Source organism: Notamacropus eugenii, chromosome 2 (genome assembly GCF_028372415.1).
Source record: "Notamacropus eugenii isolate mMacEug1 chromosome 2, mMacEug1.pri_v2, whole genome shotgun sequence".
NCBI lineage: Eukaryota > Metazoa > Chordata > Mammalia > Diprotodontia > Macropodidae > Notamacropus > Notamacropus eugenii.
In genome coordinates, this window is record NC_092873.1 from 301,943,984 (window position 1) to 301,955,992 (window position 12,009).

The 12,009-nt window shown below is 41.2% G+C and overlaps 2 protein-coding genes across 2 annotated transcripts in view; one reads left to right on the forward strand and one right to left on the reverse strand.

Annotated features, from left to right (window-relative positions):
- The window catches only part of FMO5 (flavin containing dimethylaniline monoxygenase 5), a 72,754-nt gene extending 66,014 nt beyond the window's left edge, over window positions 1-6,740 (reverse strand). The window contains exon 1 of the mRNA XM_072644595.1: window positions 6,653-6,740. The gene's annotated coding sequence lies outside the window, so the exon portion shown is untranslated. The remainder of the gene's footprint in view (window positions 1-6,652) is intronic.
- A 90-nt stretch (window positions 6,741-6,830) lies between these two features.
- The window catches only part of CHD1L (chromodomain helicase DNA binding protein 1 like), a 58,402-nt gene continuing 53,223 nt past the window's right edge, over window positions 6,831-12,009 (forward strand). Inside the window, exon 1 of the mRNA XM_072644591.1 lies at window positions 6,831-7,031. Within this exon, the coding sequence (XP_072500692.1) occupies window positions 6,944-7,031 (88 nt within the window). The 5' untranslated portion in view covers window positions 6,831-6,943. The remainder of the gene's footprint in view (window positions 7,032-12,009) is intronic.

Below are 12,009 nucleotides of genomic sequence, written 5' to 3' on the forward strand. Positions count from 1 at the left end.
TGGCTTTCCTAACCTGTGTGGAGTAGTTTGTCAGGATCCTTCTTTACAGGAATTGCTTCCCTGGATAATGACCATGCTGCCACATGGACACATGTGTATGCATGCATGTACATACACACACACATCTCATCTGTTTCCTTTTTAAATTTTTTTTAAATTTTATTTTTCATTTTAAACACAGTTCATATCACATAAAACAATTCCAACTTTTGGTCAGATGATACTTTTTTTTTAAAGCATTTACAATATAGACCACAAAAGAATTTTTTTTAAACATTAACCAACCGAGACACAAATAATATTTATGTATGCTAACTTCACAAGCCCTTGACCTAATTATCTCCACAGTATTACTAAGAATTAAAGGACCCTAACTTATTATTGTTGGTCTAAAGTCCTAAGCCTAACAGCTTAATTTTAGACTTAACCTCAGATGTTCCCCTACCAACAATCTATAATTTAACAGATCTGGTATTAAGTTTACACACCTTTTGACTACAGGAAATTGCCACTAAGAGTAGGAACATTGCAGGGAATCAATATCTCCCCAACTTCATGTCAGTTCCATGGAGGAGTAGACTGTCAACTTACATTCAGTCAGGCTTAAAGTCTGCCAGGTGTCAGTGGGGAAACAGAGTCAGGAAAATCCTACTTCAGCCCAGGCTGAGCAGCTGCTCTCTCACCCTTCCCATGAGATCACCTTTTTTCAGTTCATACCAGCATCTCACAGGCTTACTGGCATCATGGAATGGAGGCTCAGATCGCCTTTCTTGCTATCTATACCTGGAGTTAGACTCAGAAGAACAGTCATTTAATAGTCCCATAGCATCTTAAAATAGCAAGTGCCAATAACCAGGTTTCAAATATTACTATAATTTCACTTTGGCTAAGGAACATCTTTTGAGGCAAGTCTTAAGTGGCTTACATGCCTTTCTATACATGTTCTAATTTCTGATTAAATAGCAATCATAAAATCAAATTTACCATTAAAACCTTAACTTTTCCATCAATGCCAAATTTTACCCAAGGTTACCAGATTCTAGGAAATTTAGACTAAAATTCTTTTCCCCAAACTAAAGATGTCTTTGATTTATTCTCAGTAATTAATTCAGTCAATTGCTTTAATACTAATTGCTTTTACATCACTTTGTAACATGTCCAATTTTTCTCCCCATCATCCCCCTCCCCCCATTTCCTAATACCTTGCATTCTGATTACTCCTATCCGCAATGTACTCTCCCTTCTATCACATCCCACCCTTCCCTTCTCCCCATCTTCTCTCTTTTCTTGTAGGGCAAGATAAATTTCTATACCCCATTCCCTGTATTTCTTATTTCCCAATTATATGCAATAAAAATTCTCAACATTCATTGCTAATACTTTGAATTCCAATTTGTCTCCCCCCTCCCTCCTCAACCCCATTGAGAAGGCAAGTAATTCAATACAGACTAAATATGTGTTGTTTTGCAAGAGACTTCCATAATAATCATGTTGTGTAATACTAACTATATTGCCCTCTATCCTACTCTGTCCTCCCTTATTTTATTTTTTATTTTTTTATTCCCTCATTTGATCTTGTGCCTTCCCAAAAATGTTTATTTCTAGTTACTCCCTTCTCCCATTTGCCCTCCCTTCTATCATTCCCCTCACCTACCTTGTTGCCTCCTCTCCTACTTTCCTGTGGTGTAAGATAGATTTTCATATCAAATTTAGTGAGCATGTTATTCCTTCCTTCAGCCACATGTGGAGAGAGTAGCTTCACTTTTCCCCTCTCCCCTTCTCCCTTTTCTCCTCCACTGAACAAGATTTTTCTTATCTCTTTTATGAGTTATAACCTGCCACGTTCCATTTCTCCCTTTCTCCTCCCAGTATTTTCCTCCCTCACCCCTTAATTTTTATTTTATTTTTATTTTGTGTGTGAATATCATCTCTTCTGATTCAACACAACCTGTATTCTCTGTGTATATATGTGTGTGTGTGTGTGTGTGTCTATGTACAATCCATCCACCTACCCAAATGAGAAAAGATTCAAGAGTTATAAATATTTTCTTTCCATGTAGGAACATAAACAGTTCAGCTTTAGAAAGTTTTTTTTATGATTTCTCTTTCCTGTTTACCTTTTCATGCTTCTCTTGATTCTTGTGTTGGAAAGTCAAATTTTTTATATAGTTCTGGTCTTTTCCTCAATATGAATGCTTCATAGTCCTCTATATCATTGAATGACCATTTATTCCCTTGAAGTATTATACTCAGTTTTGCTGGGTAGGTGATTCTGGGTTTTAATCCCAGTTTCTTTGACTTCTAGAATATCCTATTCCAAGCCCTTCAGTCCCTTAATGTTGAAGCTGCCAGATCCTGTGTTATCCTGATTGTATTTCCACAATACTCAAATTGTTTCTTTCTAGCTGCTTGCAGTATTTTCTCCTTGACCTGGGAACTCTGAAATTTGGCCACAATGTTCCTAGGAGTTTCTCTTTTTGGGTCTCTTTCAGGAGGTGATTGGTGGGTTCTTTCAATATTTATTTTGCCCTCTGGTTCTAGAATATCAGGGCAGTTTTTCCTTGATAATTTCATGGAAGATAATGTCTAGGCTCTCTTTTTGATCATGGCTTTCAGGTAGTCCCATAATTTTTAAATTGTTTCTCCTGGATCTATTTTCCAGGTCAGTTGTTTTTTCAGTGAGATGTTTTACATTATCTTCTATTTTTTCAAACTTTTGGTTTTGTTCTTTAATTGCTTGGTTTATCTCACAGTCATTCATTTCCCTGAACTCAATTCTCTCTTTCAATGAATTATTTTGTTCAGTGAGCTCTTGCACCTTCTCCTCCATTTGGCTAATTCTGTTTTTTAAAGCCTCCTTCTCCTTATTGGCTTTTTGGACTTCTTTTTCCAACTGAGTTAGCCTCTTTTTAAAGGTGTTATTTTCCTCAGCATTTTTTTGGTTCTCCTTTAGTAAGCTGCTAACTCTCTTTTCAAGCTCTTCTATTGCCTGAGTCTAGTTTAAGATCCCTTTGGAGGCCTTGGAGGCAGGGGCCTGGACTTTCTCTGATAGTATGGCTTGTTCTTCCTCATCCGGAAGGATGGGAGGAGACACCTGTTCACCTTCCATGGTATTATTTTTCTTCCCTTTTTTGGGCATTTTTCCCAGCCACTTACTTGACTTCTGAGTTTCCTCTCCACAACAAGCTCGCTTTCAGTTTCGCCAAGCCAACACTGGGCTGAGATTCAGATGAGCTCCTCCAAATCCCCAGGGGCTTTAGGGAGGGGCAGGGCTGCTATTCAGTGTGAGATTAAGATCAGCTGCTCAGGTTGGAGCAGGGCTGCCACACAGCGCTCAGTTCTCTCAGGGACTTTATGATGAGGCCTTCAACTATGGATGCTGGCTGTTGCCTGCCTTGGGAGCCCTGGTCCACTGCTGCCTCCTGAGGAGGTCTGACACCCTGCTCCCTTCTCAGCCAGCCAAAAAAACCCTCTCACTGACCTTTACCACCTGTGGGTTGAGGGATCTGTGCTGCCTCTGGAGATTCTGTCGCTGAAGCCTGCTTAGTCCTGCTCCTCCAAGGCTGGGCTGGGCTCTGCTCGCATCCAGTGTGACAGACCGTTCCCTTCAGTCTTTCAGGTCACTCTGAGATAAAAATCTCCTCCACTCCATTGTTCTGTGGCTTCTACTGCTCTAGAATTTGTTGAGAATCCTTTTTTATAGATATTTTATGGGCTGTGGGGGAAGAGCTAGTGTATGTGCATCTTTCTACTCTGCCATCTTGGCTCCACCCCAACCTCATCTCTTTCCTTCAGAGGTAAACCAATCGGCCAAATTAAAGTGTTTGTGAATGGGGCAGCTTGGGGATGGAACATTGTATAGGGCCATCTATTTAGAGCAAGGAAGGGTCTTCGCAATCTTGGTTTTGCTCCCTCTTTTGATAGATAAAGAAAATGAGAATCTCCAGAGAGACAAAGTGATTTGCCCAGGATGAACAGAGTAAGTACCAGAACTGAATTTGAATCCAGGGCCTCTAATTCCAACTCTATCACTTGTTCCACTGTGTCTGTGTAGTCTCAACGGTAATAGATCCATTGTTGGTGGAGCTATAAATTAGGACAGTCATTCTGGAAAGAGATTTGAAATTAAGCAAAGAAAGTGCCTAAAATGCTCATAGCTTTTGACCCAGACATTCTGTTAGGCTTCAACTCCTAGGAGGTCAATGATTAAAAAAAAAGCTTCATATGTCCTAAACATTTAAAGCAGAACTTTTTGTAATAGCCAGAAATTGGAAACAAAGTAGTTATCCTTAGATTAGGAATGGCTAAACAAGTTGTGATATATGAATATGGTGAAATCTTTGTTGTAAGAAGCAATGAATATGATGAACGTAAAAAACATGAGATTACTTATATGAAATGATGCCAAGTGATTACAGTAATGTAATTGAAACAAAGACAATTAAAACAACTGTTATTGACAGGTCAGGACACTTGGAACACTGTGTTCTGTTTGCTACATTTTAGAAAGGACATTGGTGACTTGGAGCATGTTCAGGAAAGGGTAAATGAAATGACAAGGGGATTCAGAACCACACATACCAAAACAAATATTGAGTTAGGAAGCTGAATGATCATTTACCAGTTGTGTTGTAGCAAGGATTCTTGTTCAGGTATAGGTTGGAATAGAGGGGCTACTGGGGTACAGCAGTGATTTTATGAACTGGAAATTCTTAGCCTGGGGAAGAACAGAAGATTTGGGAGAGATGGGAGGGAACATAATCTTCATCACTAAATATCTGAGGGCCCCCGGGGTCTTTTCATTTCACTCCAGTGAGCAGAATGAGGATGGAGTAATAGGGAGAGAAATTATATCCTGCTATAGGGAAAAATTTCCTAACAATTAGAGCTTTCCAAAGTGTAATTAATGGGCTGCCTGCCTCAAGCGCTAGCTGCATTATCTACCTGGTTACACTGTACCATTTGTACTTCATTTTGACTGTCCATGATACTCTTTCCTTCACTAATTGCTTCATATGTATATTTGATCTGTCTACTTATGCTCTAAGTTCTCAGCAGGCAGCATCTATTCCTTACACATTTTTGCACATTACAGTGTAACAAAATGCACAATATATTATATTGTGTCTAGAATGTAATAGATAATATCTATTGATTGAAATATATGATCACATATGACATAAATACAAGACAAACTCATGACAATGACAAAAATACCAGTTTCAAAAAATATTTCTTTTGCTTAAAAAGCAGGATGGTTTGAATACTGATACTCAAAGTGTGATCTGGGGGTCTACTAGGCATACTCAAGATGCTTTCAGAGGATAGAGAGGTCAAAACAATTTTCATAATAATGCTAAGGCATTTTAATTTCAATGTGGTAAATATAGACAAATACAACATGTAACAAAAGTTCTTGGAGGGGGTCCTCTATTTTTAAGAATGTAAAGGGGTCTTGAGACCAAAAAACTTGAGAACTACTGGTGTAGTAGAAAATGAATTGGAACAGGAGACCTAAGTGGGCTCTAGTTATGGGCCCCACTGTGTTACCTTGGGTAAATCATTTTACCCTTTGTGTCTCAGTCAGAACACGTATAAAATGGAGATAATACCAGTCCTACCTCCTTTACGGTTGTTTTTTTTAATCAAATGAGATAGGAGATGTGAAATAATTTCGAACCTTATAAATATATATATATCTCATTCTTCCAATTTTTATTTACCCTCTAGGTTTTCACTGCTATTCCTGTGTCCATGAGGGAAAGAGATAGAAGACAGGATTTTTTATCAAAATTGCCTCTAAAAAAAATCTTACTGAATTCATCTCCAGTCCATCAGGCAACTGTGTCCCTTGTTTCTTTGGAAGCCCCTCCCATATCCATCAAGTCAGAGAAGTTAGCTAGATCCCAAGTAAGGGTATCTGGGTAGGCTCAAACTGGGTCCTCTGGGGGTGGGGTTATTCCTTCTTTATCAGAAATGGTATTATCATCCCCATTTTATAGATGCATAAACTGAGGTGCAGAGGGTAAAATGATTTGTTCAAGGTTAACACAGTGGAGGGGCGGGCCAACAGTAGTATCCACCCAGGAATCCCATTCCAAGTTTCTTCTACAACACCAGCAGTTCTCAAGCCTTCTGGTCTCAGGATGCCTTTTACACACTTAAAAACAGAGTACTCCCCCCCGAAAACTTGTTCATACGGGTTATACGTGTCCATGTAGAGGCTCACATGGCCAACCATCTCTGCAGTCTAGCTAACGCACTCCTAACGATTTCCTCAACCAGACTGTCCCATGACGTCGCTGGGTGGAGCAGAGAAAGACGCCACAAAAAGGAATACCAGCCATTTTTGGCCTAAGACTTTCTACAAATAACCTTTCCTCGGTGTCACACTGGTTTTCTTTTAAAGTTTTCGAGCCAGGGGGACGGAACTCCCCCGTTTTAGGTAATGCACTAAAACTCGGTGCTGATGTCTCAGGAAAGGCTGGACTGCGGGTGACCTTGGTGCCGAACAAAAAGCCAACTACGCACGTAGCGATCAGCAGGCGCTAAAAGCAAAGCCCAGCCAGAAGCCTAAGAAACAAGCGAGGCACAGCCCCCAGCACGGGAGCCTGGGCTGCTCCCGAGAACGCACAGCATCCCGCACCCGTACCTGTCTCAAAACTCGCTCAGAATTCGCACCCCTTCCTGCAGCTGGGCAAGCACCAATCAGCTACTGCTAGCCACCAGCCAATCAGAAGCCTTACTCTCTTCTTCCCAGAGGGGAGGAGAAGGGGGCAGGGAAAAATAGTCAGCAGAGGGCGGGAGAACTTATTAGAGACAACCAATGGAGAGCCGCTTCACGGCCCGGGAAGCCAATGAGCGTGTGTTCTCCGAAGGCCGCCAGTCTGGAGGCTTGCTTTCGCTGTGGACTGGAAAGTTTCCCGGGAAGCCCGAGGACAAAATGTCCGCGTTCCTAAAGGCCCTACAGAATAAAGCAGCAGCGGGGGCCGGAGTTGAGGAGGAGAATTTGAGGAAATGGGGTTTGACAGGTTAGTGAGGCCCGCGCTCACGTGGTGTCTGAGAGCCGCCAACTTGTAGTCAAGTTTCCCTTCCGCACGGAAGTCTCGCGGTATCTGTAACTGCTCTGCCTCTCTTCCCCCGCTCCCCAAGCCCCCCTTCTGCGGCTCCGCTGCTCATTTCTTCTTGAAATTGACAATCGCTGTGCAGTGGTCCGGAGCAGAGACCCAGACCTTGTGGAATGGGCACGTAGTCATTTTGGGGGGAAGGAAAGAAGCCCAGTTTGGGAGCTGAGTGTCCATTCTTAGCCAGCCGGACACCAGCCCTCATGGCCTGGTCCCTCATGCTTGAAGGAGGGCGTTAAGGAAGTTAAAGCGGGATGTCTGCCCCACGTCCCCAAAACCCAAGAAAGGCTTTTCGTGAAGAGACTTTGCAGCAGTTTTAGGGAAAGTCATCTTAAGAAGGAGCCCTTCCTTTACTAGGTGGAGAACCACCCGGCTGTCGTGGGCTAGTTCACTCTCCCAGGTTCTCCCTAACTAGCATTTTTGTTCCTTCTCCGGAATGGAAGTTGTATAAGTTAATATATAACAGTTGTATAGCCTATATATGTATACATGCATACACACGCATATATAGCGTGTATATAATTGTGGATAATATGTAGCACAGTTAATAAACGTGCATACATTACTTGGAGTGCAACCACTGGTTCTTGACTGTCCTTAGGAGTTTTCCACAAATGCTCATTTTTGCCATATGGGATCATTACTGTGTATCTCTGGCCCTTACTTGCAAATCAAGCAGCCCTAGGACATACAAGGTGGAGAGAAGGTTGAGCTCTGCCACTCTTTAGCCAAGTGACAAGCTGCTGGGCAGAACCCTAAAGTCCTAACTTCCTCACTATCATATGAAACTACCTTGTATTTTCTTCTATATATTCTTTTGTGTGTACACGTTGACTTCCTCGGTAGAACATAAACTCTTTGAGAGCAAGGACCATTTATTTTGGTATCCCCAGGATTAGCATAATGCCTGGTACCTAAGAGGTCTTTAAGTATTTGATCTATTAATTTTTTTAAAAGAAGATATTAATACCTCATATACCTCACAAGAGTTGATCAAATACATGGTTTTCTTTATTTTAAAAGGTTATCAATGCATTTAATAGATTTTAGTTGACATCTTTTGTTTTTATATCACCTAGACTTGCTCCTGTATGCTACCTTCCCTCTAACCTGACCTTTCCTAGAGAGCCATTCCTATAAAAGAATTAAAAGAGAAAAGAAAACTCAGCAAATCAGTACACCCTTTTGTCTGTCTATGTATGCAGTGCTCCACAGAGTATAGGGGGTGGAGATGGGTGTTATTTTCTTATAACTCCTCTTTGGATCCAAGCTGATTCTTTGTAACTTAGCTTCGTTAATTTCCTATTGTTTTGTGCTTCTTTTCATTTGCTGTGATTTTGTATTGTCGTCCTCGCTCTGTTTACTTCACTTTGCTTCAGTTCATGTAAGTTCATGCTTCTGGATTCATTGTGATCATTGTTTCTTTACATGGTAATATTCCATTACATTCATGCATTACAGTTTGTTTAGTTAACCGTTCTCAGGATGGGAATCTGCTTTAATTCCATTTCTTTTCTCCCACTAAAGAATGCTGCTAAAAAATATTTTTAACTCGTGTACAAAGCCTTTCTTTTTGCTAGTGACTTCTTGGGGTATGCTCCTAGTGTTGAAAACTTTCTAGGTCAAAGTATGTGGACATTTTAATAATTTCATTTTCATAATTTGAAAATGCTTTCCAGAATGCTTGCACTAATTCACAACTCCTCCAGCAATGTTCAGGCATATTTTCAGGCAGATCCCTCTAACACAGTCTCTTCTGTCTTTTGTCATCTTTGCCAATTTCTTGAATTTGAGGTATAAGGGTTGTTTTTATTTTTTTCTCATATTAATAATTTGGAGTACTCTTTCACATGGTTGTTAATTGTTTCCGATTCTTTTGAGAAGTGTCTGTTTATATCCTTTGGCCAATTATCTATTGGAGAATGGCTTTTTGGTTATATATTTCTGTTGCCTATGTATCTTGGATACAAATTCTTATAAGAGCTGTTTGATTCAGAGATTTTTCTCCTGATGCAACCACTACCTTTCTTGTCCTAGATACATTAATTTTATTTGTGCTGAAGCCTTTTAATTTTCTGTCATTACAATTATCTTAAGTAGATGATTGGTATGTGTTAGAGGTGCATAATGAGGTGGATAAAGCATCACATTTCTCTGTCTCCTTTATCTACAACAAGTCTGAAACTGTAAAACAATCTTGGATCTTTGCAGTGTACACAGGGGTAGCAGTGCCTGCCTCTCCTACCTCACAGGGTTGCTGTTGAGACTCAAAAATGAAAATTCTCATAAAAGCATTTTAAACAGTAGAGCTTCATTCAAACATAAGACATCAAAAACCAACAAGCACACTTCTTATTTTCTTCTAAAAGTAAATCCATCTTAAAAGGAGGATGAACCAAGAGAATAAATAAGAGGAAATCTTATTGTTATTGTTATACGAATGTATACTGTTTACTCTCCGTGTGTGTCTATATGTAAGTACCTGTGGCAAAATGTGTTATCTGTAGCCTAGCATAGCATCTTGAATAGAATAGGCACTTAAATGTTTGTTGATTTAAAATATCAGTAGACATTTATTAAGTGCCTACCATGTGCCAGGTATTGTGCTGAACCTTGGGAATACAAGGAGAGGAAAGACAGTCCTCGCCCTCAAGGAGCTCTCCAAATTAATAGGAGAGACAACAAGCAAATAGGTATGTACAGACAAACAATATACAGGATAAATAGGCAACGATCAACAGAGAGAAGGCAATAGAATTTAGAGGGATTGGAAAAGGCTTCCTGGAGAAGGTGAGATTTTAGTATTTCTTGATTGTATCTGTTTTCTACCTGTGTATTCTATTGGGGTTAAGAAGCCTGGACTTACTGGCTTTGTGATCTTGGACATGGCATAAGAACCTCTCTGTCCTTGCCTTTAAAAAAGGAATAATGGTGCTCCTCTCCACTCCCCCTCCTTCCACCTTTTGTATTTCACAGACTTGCTGGGAAGATTAGATGAAATAATGGATGTGGAAATGGTTTATAAACTACCACTCAGATATACTCTTGTATGAAGATAATTATGTATGATGTTGACTATATATATATTTTAGTGGGTAGGTTAGCTCATTGGTGTGGGCATTCCCACATATCATAACATAGCCCAGTTTCTGATTCTGTGTCCACTGTCTATGCTGGAGGCCTTCCTCTCAACCTTAAAAAGCAAAACCAGAAAACCAGTTTTGTGGGTACCTGGGCAGCATTTTGACTCCTTATTACTTTTCCTTTGTTCTTGGTGCATCTTCATATAAATGATAATTAAGATATTATAATAATCACTTACCAAGTTCCCACTAGCCCTTTCCTCATTCATTAGTGTCCCAGTAGGGATATCTGAAAGACCCTCGAGGCTCAGTAACCCAGTACAGTACAGTAGGGTTGCAGAGTCAACCTGAGATTCCTGGAAGATGAAAGCCCCTTGCATCTCCTTGAATGTACTCCTGCTGCCTCCTCTTTTGCCCTCTTTCACTGCTCCCTAGCTTACACTCCAGTTGTGGGTTTGGGAGGGAAATAAAAGAAGAAATTTCAGACCAGCAAGTTGGGGGATTTTTTTGTCAATAGAAGGTTTTTGGGGCAATTTTTTTGTTTTTTGTGTCAATAGAAGGTATTTTTGATTTTCCTTTTTTATCAAAAAGGAGATTGATTGTAAGAATTGCTTCAGGGGAGGAGCCAAGATGGCGGAGTAGAAAGACGTACATATGCTAGCTCCGAACTCACAGCCCATAAAATATCTGTAACAAAGAACTACCAACAAATTCTGGAGCAGCAGAAGCCACAGAACAACGGAGCAGACGAGATTTCTGTTCCAGAGAGCCTGAAAACCTCTCGCAAAAGGTCCTTCGTGCACCAGGTCGGGAGCAGAGCCCAGCGCTCCTTGGCCGCGCGGCACCGAGAGGAGCGGATACGAGAAGGCTTCAGGGACAGAATCTCCAGCGGTCACGTGGGTCCCTCCACCCACAGGTGACAAGGGTCGGTGAGAGGGTCTCTTTGGCTGGTTGAGAGAGGAGTGGGGTGCCCCCATAACTCAGGCCCCCTCGGGAGGCAGCAGCAGAGGCGGGAGCAGACCAGGGCTCCCCAAGCAGGCAGGAGCCCTGACCCATTGTTGAAGGTCTCTGCATAAACCCCCTGAGGGAACTGAGCCCGTAAGGCAGCCCTGCCCCCACCTGAGCACCTGAACTTGATCTCACACTGAATAGCAGCCCTGCCCCCGCCCAAAGCCCTGAGGCTAGGAAGCAGCATTTGAATCTCAGCCCCTAAGTTCTGGCTGGGTGGATCTGGAGGCCAAATGGGTGTGAAGAGGACGCTCAGAAGTCAAGTCACTGGCTGGGAAAATGCCCAGAAAAGGGAAAAAAAATAAGACTATAGAAGGTTACTTTCTTGGTGAACAGGTATTTCCTCCCTTCCTTTCTGATGAGGAAGAACAATGCTTACCATCAGGGAAAGACACAGAAGTCAAGGCTTCTGTATCCCAGCCCACCCAATGGGCTCAGGCCATGGAAGAGCTCAAAAAGGATTTTGAAAATCAAATTAGAGAGGTGGAGGAAAAACTGGGAAGAGAAATGAGAGAGATGCAAGTAAAGCATGAAAAGCAGGTCAACACCTTGCTAAAGGAGACCCAAAAAAATGCTGAAGAAAATAACACCTTGAAAAACAGGCTAACTCAATTGGCAAAAGAGGTTCAAAAAGCCAATGAGGAGAAGAATGCTTTCAAAAGCAGAATTAGCCAAATGGAAAAGGAGGTTCAAAAGCTCACTAAAGAAAATAGTTCTTTCAAAATTAGAATGGAACAGATGGAGGCTAATGACTTTATGAGAAACCAAGAAATCACAAAACGAAACCAAAAGAA